The sequence below is a fragment of the Pelobates fuscus genome, chromosome 9 (assembly GCF_036172605.1).
Source record: "Pelobates fuscus isolate aPelFus1 chromosome 9, aPelFus1.pri, whole genome shotgun sequence".
NCBI classification, from domain to species: Eukaryota; Metazoa; Chordata; class Amphibia; order Anura; family Pelobatidae; genus Pelobates; species Pelobates fuscus.
In genome coordinates this window covers 54,863,541-54,877,944 of record NC_086325.1, presented here as the reverse complement: position 1 = coordinate 54,877,944, position 14,404 = coordinate 54,863,541, and the positions used below count along the sequence as shown (strand labels likewise).

Genomic DNA, 14,404 nt, shown 5'->3' with positions numbered 1-14,404 from the left:
GTGTTAGTGTGTGTGTGAGCGTTAGTGTGTGTGTGTGTGTGTGTTAGTGTGAGTGTTGCTGTTTGTGTTAGAGTGTGTGTGTCTGCTAGTGAGTGTCAGTGAGTGTGTTACTGTGTGTGTCTGTTACTGAGTGTGTTTGTATGTGTGTGTTAGTGAGTCTGTTTGATGTCTGTTAAGAAAAAGTTAGAAAAAGTGTGTTTTTTTACATTTGTTTCATCATTATAATATTTTATAGTAAATTATATGATATGATGAAAATAATGGTATCTCTAGAAATACCGTTTGATGGTGAGAAAAACGGAGTATAATATGTGTGGGTACAGTAAATGAGTAAGAGGAAAATTACAGCTCAACACAAACACCGCAGGAATGTAAAAAGAGCCCTGGTACTTAACGATAAAAAATTTAAAAACGGTCTGGTCACTAAGGGGTTAAAGTTGCTGTTTAGTAGATAAGGGAGTGCGCTAGATCTTGTGTATTGTATAATTTGGCCCCCAGCAGCACCCCATTTATGCATATTCAGGTGAGTGCAGCCCCCTGTTTTCACATATATATATATATATATTTGCATCACTGGGCTAATATGGCTACAATCTCCACTTTTATATATAAACATTGCATTGTTACCCGAGGGTACAGTATAATATTAAAAAATACAAAGTAATATTAAAATACACATATAGACATTTAACAGAGAAAGCAGAAAACAGATAAGAAATATATAAAACCCATGATTACAGGTGCATCCTGTACTGAGATGTGTTCCAAACCATATGCTTGGACAGTGGCGTACATACCAGGGTCGCAGGGGTCGCGGCTGCGACCGGGCCCGGCCCACCAGGGGGCCCGGCCGCCCCTGCGACCCGGTATGTACGCTCTGGGCCAGCCTCTTCTCCTGGGGGGCCCAGGAGCCGGCCACCTCCGGGCCCCCCGAGGCTGGCCCTGCTTACACCCGGCGGGCGGGCAGGCAGGCTGGCTGGTGCGCGAGGGAGCACTCCCCCCTGAGTGCTTCCTCTTCAGCTCCCTCGCGCACCGCACTGATACCGGAGCCGGAAGATGATGTCATCTTCCGGCGCCGGTATCAGTACGCGGCGCGCGAGGGAGCTGAAGAGGAAGCAGCACTCAGGGGACAGTGCTCCCTCGCGCACCAGCCAGCCTGACCGGCCGCCGGGTGACCGGCCCCCCAGGAGCCCAGCAGCACCACTGGACCCCAGGGAATCCCCTCAGCACTCCAAAAGGTAGGGAGGCTGGGGGGATTAAAAAAAACAAAAAACATGTGTGTGTGTGAGTGTAAGTGTGTGTGAGTGAGTGAGTGTGTGTGTTAGTGTGTGTGTGTGTGAGTGTTAGTGTGTGTGTGTGAGTGTTAGTGAGTGTGTGTGTGTGAGTGTTAGTGTGTGTGAGTGAGTGTGTGTGTTAGTGTGTGTGTGTGTGAGTGTTAGTGTGTGTGTGTGAGTGTTAGTGTGAGTGTTAGTGTGTGTGAGTGAGTGTGTGTGTTAGTGTGTGTGTGTGTGTGAGTGTTAGTGTGTGTGTGTGTGAGTGTTAGTGTGTGTGTGTTAGTGTGTGTGTGAGTGTTAGTGAGTGTGTGTGTGTGAGTGTTAGTGTGTGTGTGTTAGTGTGTGTGTGAGTGTGTGTGTGTGTGTGTGTGAGTGTGTGTGTGAGCGTTATTGGGACTTTCTGATGAGTATGATGCTGTTTGATGATATAATATATTATAAATTAGACTTCCAAATTAGATACATCAAACCGGGCAGAAACATTGCTAACTGGGCAGACTAGATGGGCCGAATGGTTCTTATCTGCCGTCACATTCTATGTTTCTATGTTTCTATGTTTCTAGTGTGTGTGTGTGTTAGTGTGAGTGTTGCTGTTTGTGTTAGAGTGTGTGTGTCTGCTAGTGAGTGTCAGTGAGTGTGTTACTGTGTGTGTCTGTTACTGAGTGTGTTTGTGTGTGTGTGTTAGTGAGTCTGTTTGATGTCTGTTAGTGAGTGTGTGTTTGTCAGTGAGAGTGTATGTTTTGTAAGTGAGTGTATATGTATGTCTGCCGCTGAGTGTGTCTTTGTCAGTAAATGTGTGTGTCTGTTAGCTAGTGTGTATGCATTTGTTCGTGAGAGTGTGTGTGTGTGTCTTCAGCACTTACCTTTCTCCAGCGCTGGACTCCCATGGCGCTGGGGATCCCTCCGCCTCTCAGCTCCGAATGTGCATGCACGGCAAGAGCCGCGCACGCATTCAAACCGCCCATAGGAAAGCATTACTCAATGCTTTCCTATGGACGTTCAGTGTCTTAAAATGGCGGAAGCGCCTCTAGCGGCTGTCAGTGAGACAGCCACTAGAGGCTGGATTAACCCTCAGTGAAACATAACAGTTTCTCTGCAACTGCTATGCTTTCAGCTGCAGGGTTAAAACTAGAGGGACCTGACACCCAGACCACTTCATTGAGCTGATGTGATCTGGGTGTCTGTAGTGGTCCTTTAAGTGTGTGTGCATCTGCATGCAGTGGCGTACATACCGCGGTCGCAGCCCTGCAACCCCTGCGACCAGGTCCCCGCCGCCATGTGTTGCTGCCCCGGCCCGCGCAGAGTAAGGGGGGGGGGGGCACGGATCAATTTTTGCACCGGGGCCCCATGGGTCATGTGTACGCCACTGTGCTTGGATCTGTAATCTGAAGTTCCAGGAGTTCCCAATTTTTCCACTAAAGCTACTGTTCTCTGCACCTTCCAACATGGTTGGTTAGTTTCCGCTTGAACATGACAAATGTGAAGTCCCTGAGAAGAACAGTCAAACTCTGGCCTTCAAGCCTTGAAAACCCATGGCTACTGTACTATGCCTTTAAATACCTGTAAATATTGTTAGGTATGAAGTCATTGGTGTGAGATGTGCCAATGACTGTCACTGATAACAGCTTTAAATGGGCTTGTCAGCCAGAGGGAGCAAGTTAACCAGGGCAGCCCATGATCACAAATGTCCTGCACTGACTTGATGCTGGCCAAGCACATCCAATGATTTTTAATGTGTGTATTTTTTAGGGACTTTTTTTGTGGTATTTTCAGAAGGTAAAGAAACAGAAATAGAGAAGTTTGGGTCCCATATTGGGACTTTCTGATGAGTATGATGCTGTTTGATGATATAATATATTATAAATTAGACTTCCAAATTAGATACATCAAACATGCATCACCAGCATTTCATTTTTGAGCATTTTAAAGGTTTAGATGAATTTAGAAGGCAGAGAATGTTACATGTGTTGGGGAGACTGAGAGGGTTCAATTTGTTGAGATGGCTGAGAGTTAAATTCGTGGAGAAAATAGATAATTTAGATAGTTGGTTGAGATTACCGAAGAGATTAAAGCAGTTAAGAAGGTTGTGAGAGTTAAATCATTTGAAAAGACTGAGAAGGTTAAAAAGACTGAGAAGACTAACATGGTGGATAAGGCTGAAATGGTTAAAATAAGTAATACTGCAGTACTATAGGTACCACAGATGCTGTAAAAATTAAAACACAATATTGAGAGAGATATATAATTGGGCTCACAAAGCCCACTTTTCCTTTACTATATGCCAGTGGAAACTGACCCATTGTGATGTACAGGACACCCCACTGCCAGTGAGGACCATCACTGTAGCAGTATTTTTGTTTGCAGCTGTCAGAAGTGAGATAAACCTGTGGATAGAAATGCTGCATGCTTTCACAATAGATAAACACTCTCTGAGCCCTTTCCCTCCTCCTGTTGTGTGTCCCTATGCCCCCCCAGGCAGTCATTGTAACAGTGTTTGGCGGATGGAGATTCTCCCTGCTGCTGGAATGCCTGAGAAAAAAGCACTTTATGACAACAGCAGGTTTTTCATTAAGAGTCTGTGGTGGTCAGCCCAGTCCTCTCTGCACCTTGTTTGACCCTCTGCTAACCAGGTCAATCCCCCTCCCCAATTCTCCTGACTTGATGATCATGCTTGGGTCTCACAGCTCTGTAGGGGAGACAGAGACCATCTTTTACCCTTCATCAATGTGAAGATAACAGCTTATTAGCAATAGTTCCTGACTGCTGACAGGTAAGGGTTAATTCTAGTAAATGCTGAGGCAAACAATGCCCTGGCTCCATCACCTTGGAATAATACTTCGTATATATGCTACATGGAATAATAGATAGTATACACATATACTATGTATATACTACACATAGATAATAATAGATAGTATACACATATACTAAATTCTAACACTACACTATTCACTGTGTTATCCATGATGTAGGATACTTTTTTGTATTTATTTAACCCTGCCAGTCATCTTTACTTATTTTACCATTTCAGTCATTTTAATTCAACCCTTCTCAGTCTGAATGTATTTAACCCTTTCAGCCTTCTGAACTTATATAATCCTTAGGGTCTTCTCGTATTAGAGCACGTAAATAAAATAAAGTAAATTACATATTAAAAAAATAAATAGAAAAGCAAAAAAAAAAATGTATAAAAAAACTGTGGCCTTGAACGTGTTAAATTGAAACTTTTAGCTTTAGGGTTAGGATTACACTGCCTTGGCTCTAATGGGTCCAGTTTATCAGGGTGGAGTTTAGAGTTGATACAAGGACAACGTTTGGGCTTTCCCGATTGAGGATTCCTCGGCTTGCTGTCACACACAGCCACCCCGGCAGCATGTGGCGCAGCTGATTGTGACAGCCCCATTGCCAGATCCCCGGCCCTGATAACTGGCTGGCTCCATGTCGTGGCTTGTGGCTGTCCTGGCTCCTCCTCCCGTGTCTCTCGCTCGCTAGCTCGCTCTGTGTCTCTCTCTCGGTGTGATGCTGAGCCAGGCAGCCAGCCGGAGCTCGCATTCTCCCAGTGCAGAGCAGAGCTTCACCGGGGCGGTCACTGCCACGCACTGCCCCCGGCCGGGAGGGAGCCCTGTGATCACTGCCACCCTGCCCGCTCCCCTCCCGCAGGTCACAGCGCTGCCCTGAGTCTGCCCACTACTATGGATCTATTCGACTTTTTCCGAGACTGGGACCTAGAACAGCAATGGTATGTATCTTCCCTGGATACCTGGCGTTCTACATTCTATTCTGTCTTTGTTACATTACTGTGCTCCCCATGCCTTCTCCATGCCTTCCCCGTGCCCCGGGAGGATCAGCTGTTGGCTGTCACTGCCCAAGTTGCTGGAGTTTCTGTGTAGAGGTTTGGTGGTGGCTTTCCCTTTAATTTACCCCGTGTACATTGATTATCTTTATTGATTTGCTGTACCGGCTAAAGCTGCCCTGAAGCCGGTGTTATTCCTGAGATGGGCTAAGTTTAGAGATGCCTTTACACTGGACAAGGGAAACAGCGAATGCTCTGTGTGCAATGCAAGGAAACCACATCAATTCATTAGTGTTTCTATCTATCAGTGTGTGTGTGCGAGTGTATGTGTATATATATATATATATATATATATATATATATATATATATATATATATCTCAATAAATTACATACATGCATATATGTGTATATATAGAGAATAAAATCTATTATAGAATAGAATATGTACTGACACATATACAGAACTTGTATTGTATATGTAGCGTGCCACTTATTATGTTATAGAGAGCAGCAGCAACGTATTCTGTAGCGCTGTACACACATCAGCTATGCGTCTACTGTTAGTGCCTATCAATTCAAGATTAGACTTACCCCAGTGTTCATTACGCTGCCGCTTTGTATCTGCTGGTGAAGTTGACGTAAAGTAAATATTGTGAATTTGGGGGTGGGATGGGTGCTAGCGTGGCCGAAACGTTGTTGTAATGTGTTTTGCTTGTCAATAATGTATTGCATGCCAGGTATAGACAGCTGTGGGTGTTACAGTGTCTATTATTTACACCGCTCTGATACATTTTGTTTTTGTTAACCCCTGAAAGGCCAGATCTATATGATTATTTGAAACCCATGTGGAATTAAACAGTTAAAGTGGGAGTATGAAAACACATAGTTCATGATAACTGTTGATTTTCATAATATGTCTAATGTTAGGATGCATAAATAATTAGCACAGTGTAGGTGGATTGTTGCAGGAACAATCATTCAGAATTTGCTCTTTGAGTATCATACTCTCACCGTATTGATGTTGTAACATGCATCCACCTTATCGTGTTTTATTTGCCCCATTTGATCGGTTCCCCTCCATTCCATAGTCTTTCTTAAAAAATCAATAAGCAGTTCTATTTGATGGCTGATAGCTCTACAAATGATTATGTTGAATGAAAATGATGCAGAATTTGTACCACCATAGACTAAGATTCATTCTACAGGAACCTGTTTTATTGACTGCTTTTATAACCCTCATATTAAACCCAGTGTTTGTGCTACACTGTGATATATTTATTCTGATGTTACACTATCAGTTTTGTAATCAGTGGTGTCACACACTAGCTTGAAATGGCTGCTGTTTCTTTGTTTCAGATGAAGTGCTTGTGATTTATATTATATGTACTACCATATATGTTAGCATGATATCCCTCTTTATTGACTAGCAAAATAGATGTGTGTGAAGTACAAGGTAAATTTACACATGTGATTTAAGCCAATTACAATATCCTTAAACTTCCTAAAAGTGAATGTTCCTGTCATCATCAGATTACTCTTTTTAGAGTGTTTGTCATCATAGCAAATTGGATGTTACTTATCACATTACACAACTGGTCCAGGGCTGTTGAATGGCTAGGCTTAATCGCATCTCTCTTGGAGAAGTTTGTGTGTAGCAAATAACACTTGTTTTAGACTTGTGTTGACTTTGTTATTGTTGTGAAAAAAAAAACCCAAAAAACAAACACACAGACTAAATTATTGTACAGGATGATATGAAAGAGCCTATTAAGGATGTATTCACTAAACAGCACTGTATGAAGATCCGATGACGGAAATTCAATATTGACGAAAATAGGAATAAGAAATGCATTTCAATTCATTCTAAAGTGGACAAATTGGATGACTTAGCATTACTTTTGTTATTTACTACAAATGGCTGTTTAGTAAATAACCCCCTTTTTGTGTTATAATCACTAAAGCAGTTATTCTTCCATTAGGTCTAATATGGATCTTGCATATAATAATAATAATAATAATTATTATTATTATTATTATTATATTGACATTTGTGTTTTCATGTTGATTTTGCCTTCTCACAAAAATGGGTTAATGCTTTTGAATTATATTTGGACTATATCTGTTACTATTTATGTATCTTACAATGGTGTCCAGTTTAATTAATTAAAACCTATGACATTCATCCACAGCATTGTAAAAGGTAAAAAGGCCTTCACTAGATCTATAAGGATCAATGTCTTCTTAATGCAGTCTTTAAGAAATTATTTACATTGGGTTATTCTTCTTTCCACGCTCACATACTTGCACAGATACCTTGATTTATATTTATATATTGCGTTGGCTAATAGGTTGATCTTCAGTTGTTGTAGAACTATGACACCCATGATGCTTTGCCTGCCTGTGGTGTTATATTAACGTTTGATAGAAATATGTCACATAGAGAAATCTCTGTAAGACCTCGTTTTCTCATAAATAGGCAATTCCTTGTTCACACCTATTTTCTGCACTTTTCAAATGATCGTATGTGTTCAATTATATTTGTAATTTCAGGAATACAGATTTTTGTTTCCAAAAAACTGACACTACATCATGCATTAACCGTTTCAGTAAGAGAAATGTGTGCTATGTTTTTTTATTTCTTTATTTTTTTACTAATCAGCAAGAGGTGGTGATTTGCCAATCAACTTGCAAATTTCAGGCCAAAATAGTTCTGTTAGATATTTCCATTGGTGTTAATTATACAATTAATTTGTCAATTCGGCCCTGCTCACTGTACACTCAATAGAGTCCAATAGGGTTTATTTACTAATTATGAATTGTAATGGATTAAAAATATTAGTTGCCAAATTAAGACTAAAATAGTCCAGCTGTGACTATGGTTGAGTTGGAGAATTTATCAAAACAGCTATTTTTACCCAATCTTTACAATTCTGAGTTCAATTCGCTGCAATGTAGTGTGGAGTCTTGTGACTAAATCTGTCTTCTGTAAGTACTAGTTTTACCCCTTTTGTACCAGAAGGAGTGTACAGAATGCTTTTTTGTGATGCATACATATGACAAAGACAATATTATTTGCATAGAATAAAGGCAATGTATGTATAATAATTAGGATGTAATGCTTAATAATGATAGCAGAGTCATATGAATATTTTGTATTCTGTAAAAATGAAACAACAAACAAATTGGTTTTGCTTGTATATAAGATCTTGCAAGTCTCCTAAATACAGGGGGAAAACATATCAAACTGCTATTTATGCAGGAAAAGACTTCAACTCTGTAAACTGTTATATAAATAGCAAGTTCAAAGGTCTCTGTGTGGCTGTCAGACTCAGAGCCTAGAGAAAGCCATCTGCAGGCCAGGTCTCTCCTGTACGTGTGTAAAAACATACCACATACCACATACCACAGCAGTCTGTACTTTTAACATATTTCCTCTACTTGCAGGGGTTGATCCTGCTTCGTAGACAAAGGTAGTTTGTGTTATTAGCAGCCAATGCCATACCATGTGTTCCCATATAAATAGCCTCCTTCCCAGAGAAAGGTCTTTTTTTTGCAGTAGTTGGGAAGAGTTAATCAAATATACTTCTAAACAGACAGCTCCACTGTTTTTTCTTTCCTTTAGATGTCATGTGAAGTCAAATGTATTTTTTGCAGAGAATGTAGAGCAACCCTCACCGCACTCCCTTGCTCATCAAGAAAATGTCATTGATGTACAGGTGTGTGTCCCCGCTGCAATACCTGACATTAAAGAAACCCTGTGATCTAAAGAGTGTTTATACTTTGAATACAGAGCCCAGAAACAAGATCTCTGCATTGTGCTATCTGAATTCTAAGCAAATGTTAGGATCAAGAAAAAAATGTTTAAGTGTGCGTGCTCTGCCTCCTATTCATAATATCACTGCTGTGCATTATATACGCCTGAGTTATTCACTGCTCATGATGTCACAAATAGGGTACAGAACATATTGCATTTACATTAAAACCCAAAACAAATATTTTTGAGGGGAAAAAAAAAATCGCAAGAAAGGCATTTTGTGCTTAAATTTCGCATCGTAAATATGGTTTGGGTGACAGAATCTCTTTGTAAGTCAGTTTGTGGAAAATATAAAATGTTCATTTATGATATCGGTAATATTTCTTAGAAGAAAGAATACATTGAAGTCCAGGAAAAGTGTAATTTTCTGAATAGTAAAACTAACATTCCTTCACAGGAATGAGAATGAGACTATAACAACTTTTCTGAGGTCTTACATTCTTGTCTGAAATTGATAATGTGGTATTGTACAAGTTTTCGCATTTAGAGACTTCCAATCATGTATTAGTGGCATGAAACAGGTTCTGGAGCAACGTGCTAAATAGCAAGCAATCACCATGGAAACCAATAGAATGTCCATTGACATTCAGCACTGGAGCCCTCAGCCAATGAATGCGTTGAGAAATTGCACAAAATTGATATATCTGAAACACAAGGAGGACAACCGCTTCAGCTGTATCGACAAGGACTGCTTAGATGAAGTCTTTAACTAGTTTTAAACGGATATTAATTCATGCCAGGATCGTGTTCGAAACCGTTGCTTAGGCCTTTGGTTAGATAATAAAATAACCTGCTGACAATGACACTAAAAAGCATAATTATTATAATTGACACAGTAACCCCTTCCGAATTGTGGTATTTATTTAAAGACCAATGAGATGTGGCTACTTGAGAAGCCAACTGAAATGTCCAATTAGTAGAATTTTTGACTTTTTTCACAACTCTTATTTTAGTTTAACCTTTACCTTTTCTAGTCCATTGTCCAAGATACCATAATTTGCTGTGTAGTGAATAGATCCCACTGGCTATCTAACTTTTTGTGTAGTTTATGTATTCTTACCTTATGTGTGACACATAATGCAAGGTACTGGCCAACAAACCATGGCTACATACGTATCCTATTGCTTAAAAGCTATGTGGCTTTGTAGCAATTCTCTCCAAAGTATATTTACTGTATGTACATTAGATCTTTTTTTGCATGTGAAAAATATAAATTGGTATTATTTTTATATTTTGGGGTTTTATGGGGGGTCACCTTATTTCGCAATAAACAAGTTCTTATAGATTAAATAATTGATTATTGTTTTTGATTCTACTACTACTTAGTTTTGAAGGATAGATTGATAGACATCTGTATAGCGTGTTTTGGTTGTTGTTTTTTGTATACGCTAGACATTTTAATAGATTTTTACTGTGTTTGACAAGTATTATTGCCTAATTCTATTATCTGACTCCCTATCTTGCTGAACTAAAGTAGTGCTCTATTGCCTTACAAATGTGTAGTTCATCTTCCTGTGTAACTATGTTTCTATGTTACCTTACGGAACTGCTGTAAATTAAACAAACAAAAAATATATTAACATCATTAACGTCCTGCTGGAATTTCCATAATGAATGCCCACTGTACTCCAAATAAAGTTGCAGTAGTCAAAAATCTCAGAGGCTATTTATAACGTGTGAAAGAGTTTTCACACTTATTTTATTGTTATCATAGGCTCATATTACAGTACAGTAATGTGTATACATTTACATTATATACATGATATATAAAATACATTTTAATTAGTAAAAGTATATTAATAAATGTGAAAATGCTATTGTACATCACATTCCCCGTGCCCCCATCGTTAAATATCCTATTATAGCACCAAACTGCTAAATACTTGCAAAATGTTCTGAATTTCCAAACAGTTCCTTTTCTTTGACCCACACAAGCCTGATTAATACTTGTCCCTGAGGTTAGAAAATGGTGTTGTTAAAGGGAAACTCCAGTGCCAGGAAAACAATCCGTTTTCCTGGCACTGGAGGGTCCCTCTCCCTCCCATCCCCAATCCCCGGTTACTGAAGGGGTGAAAACCCCTTCAGTCACTTACCTGAGGCAGCGGCGATGTCCCTCGTCGCTGTCTCCTCCTCCGCGACGCTCCTCCTGTCCATTGCGTCGGTCGGTGGGCGAGACTGATCCCGCCCACCGGCCGAGGAGACGCGCATGCGCATTACGTCTCCCCATAGGAAAGCATAGAAAAATTATTTCAATGCTTTCCTATGGGGTTTTGAGCGACGCTGGAGGTCCTCACACAGCGTGTGGACGTCCAGCGACGCTCTAGCACAGGTTTCCTGTGCTATGGACCAGGAAGTTACCTCTAGTGGCTGTCTAGTAGACAGCCACTAGAGGTGGAGTTAACCCTGCAAGGTCATTATTGCAGTTTATGAAAAACTGCAATAATTACACTTGCAGGGTTAGGAGTAGTGGGAGTTGGCACCCAGACCACTCCAATGAGCAGAAGTGGTCTGGGTGCCTAGAGTGTCCCTTTAAGCACAGAAAGCATTTTTAGGGCCAAATGTTAGGGCATTAAAGGGAGTGGTACAGCATGGTCTCGTGTATATATAAATGGGTTTGGGAAGATAGCCTCCTTGGCCTATGTAAAATACCATGAGGTAGGTGTATGGCCAGAACATTGTTTTTATGTTAAGTGCTGACTGATAATGAGATTAAAAGACTGGATCCTGCGACAATGAGAGAAAATGGATTTTGAAGAAGAATAAGCACACACAACTTTGTCCCTGTTTTGTGACAAATATTATAAGCAATCGGTGGTTTGGTGTTTAGATCATATGGACTTTAGGGTAACCGTTAAAGGATGGAGAGAACTGTCACAAGGGTCACCATGCCTTGTCAAAGCTCTTGTAACCTCTTAACCTATTTGATGCCTTGTATTATAGCTTTGTACGTGCTGATAAATTTGGGTCCTGTAAAAAAAAGAATTTTGGTCTTTCCCCCTCACAGGTTATTGTGGGGGGAAAAAATAAACTTCTTTAGCTGAATAGGGATATTTGTTAGAATATAATAGGATTTAGAATTGTAGTTCCAAGTTAGTGGTGTTTTTTGTGCAAAATGATGTGACCAGAAGAGCAGTAACATATTGTGTTGAGGCAAAGGCCAATATTACCCAGGATTTGTGAACGTTTTAGGCAGAAATATGTCAAAAAGGTGTTTTTCTTGGAATTATGTTGAACCCATGGAAATGTACTGTATAGGGTAGATATGTACCAGTTAATGTATCTAGCCAGGCTGTTTCTATCTATGTAAGTCTATGGTTTTTGCCGGAATTGTATTTTTTCACGTTACCTATATATTTTTTTCCCTTAACAAATCATGGCCTCTTGTTTTAGATATCTTTAGGTCAAATAAGTAAATTCGGAAAACTGTGAGACATACTTGTTTTGCTATTTTTATCATATTTTCTTTCACCCTTTTCTCCTCCGAAGGTATAAATCACTGCACAGTTATTACTGTTTACTTTGTTATGCTTGAAATCATTTATGATTTTTAAAATATTCAAATGGATTTACAGCATCGCAAATCTGCCAGATTATCCGAAATATTTAAACTGGGAAGCCAAGTTTGTCAGTTTGAAAATGTGCTGAGATGGATCTCGGAACATTAAAGTATCTCACTCTATTGAGAAATATAAATCTTATAGATGTTTCAAACATCTCTACTCCAAAATGAATGGATGAATAGTGGTGCAGCTTCCACTCAGATTGCTAAAATAAAGCTTAATAAAAAGAAACACTAAAAGTACAGATTGTACTCTAAAGTGGAACTGTCATACACACAGCATTTTATTATCATTACAGGGCCTTTACTCTTTTTAATACATACCTAATTAACTAAACACACCAACTTTTAATGTTATTTACTGCAGAATTGTTGGAAAATGTAAAGTGAATTCTAAAGAATTACAAATTTAAAGGAAAACTTTAGTGTTGGGAAAACATAGATGCATTCCTAACACTAACATGTTCTTCTGCGCCCGCACCTTCACCCAGTGTTGTTAAGAGTTAAAAAGCCCTTCATGCACTTAACCAGTTCCAGCGCCGTTGTCCCTCTGTGCTGGGTCGCACTTCACCACATTTAACGTTAGCCGGTGAAGGGGAACTATTGCACATGCGCAGCAACCTCATTAGGCCTTCCTCATCCTCATAGGAAAACAATGCGTCAATGCTTTCCTATGGGTTTTTCTATGACACTGAATGTGAGAACATCCAGCGTCGTTTCACGGAGTCCAGCTCTCTGAAACTCCAGGAAGCGCCCCACTAGGGACAGTCTCAGCACTGCACTGTAGACATTGCAGTTTTACATTGCAGGACTAATGAGGACAGAGGCAGTGCACCCAGACCTCTTCAAAGGGATTAAGTGGTCTGGGTGTCCCATAGTGTCACTTTAAGGCCACTAAATCATAGCTGATTTTGAGAATGTTTAAAATTCACTTAGAATTCCCTTTGTATTCTCAACAATGCACAGTTTTCTAAACAAATCTGTCTGTCATGCTGTCACAGATGTAATGTACTTATCAATATATATATATAAAAAAAATACTTATCTGTTTCTTAATTTACACTTTCTATACATATACAAAAATAAAACTACTAATGTTTATTTTCATATACTTAATCAAAGTTGTATTGTTTTTAAAACTACCCCTATTTTGAGTGGGATTGCTGATATCCACCAGGCCTATGAAACGGATATGAGCTGTTTATTTATTTTACTGTTGTCTGAAGTGCTAAGTAATTAGTGCATCTCTCCAAGGGCAAGAAGAGGAGAGGACAAGGGTTTACAGCAGATTAAGAAATAATACCACCCCTGACGATGAGTCCATGAACTAGTATTGGAACAGTTCAAGGGGAATCCGACATATATATATATTAATGTAACACATTTGAGTTATTAGCATTAACTTCTTAATGACAAAGTGACAGAAAAACATACAGCTCCTGTTTATAAGGTTTATATTTCTTACTTTTGTTTCAATTTACATTTTTATGATGTAGTTCAATTATAGAGCAGATACGTGGAACTACATGTTTTAGGTACATAAGAGCGTGAACGTTGGAGTAAAATGATAATAATTAAGAATAGTCAATTCAAACGAGCAATTTATAATAGGATGGAGTAATTATGGACTATGCCCTCACTACAGAAGAAAAGAGAAAGTGAAAATATAAGCTCAATAGGCTGCAGAAACTAGAGCAGGGGTAGGTAACCTTCAGCTCTTTCCAGATGTCTTGGACTGCATCTCCTATAATGAGGTTACAGTCATAATGCTGGCAAAGCATCAGGTTGGAAGAAGTCCACAACGTCTGTAGCAGTGAAGGTTGCCTACTCTTGCACAAGCTTTGAGTTTTCAGGTAGTGTGCAGGAACAGTTGGACTAGGAATCTCATAAATATCTGGTCCAAAGGTCTCATTAACTTACTCGTAGCTAAGGGTCAGCCAAACGCCAACTGGAATCTTTCA

The 14,404-nt window shown here is 39.6% G+C and overlaps 1 protein-coding gene across 1 annotated transcript in view; it reads left to right on the top strand.

Annotated features, from left to right (window-relative positions):
- Positions 1 to 4,710: 4,710 nt before the first annotated feature.
- AFF2 (ALF transcription elongation factor 2) overlaps positions 4,711 to 14,404 on the top strand; it is a 468,515-nt gene continuing 458,821 nt past the window's right edge. The window contains exon 1 of the mRNA XM_063431978.1: positions 4,711 to 5,013. Coding sequence (XP_063288048.1) covers positions 4,967 to 5,013 — 47 coding nt within the window. The 5' untranslated portion in view covers positions 4,711 to 4,966. The remainder of the gene's footprint in view (positions 5,014 to 14,404) is intronic.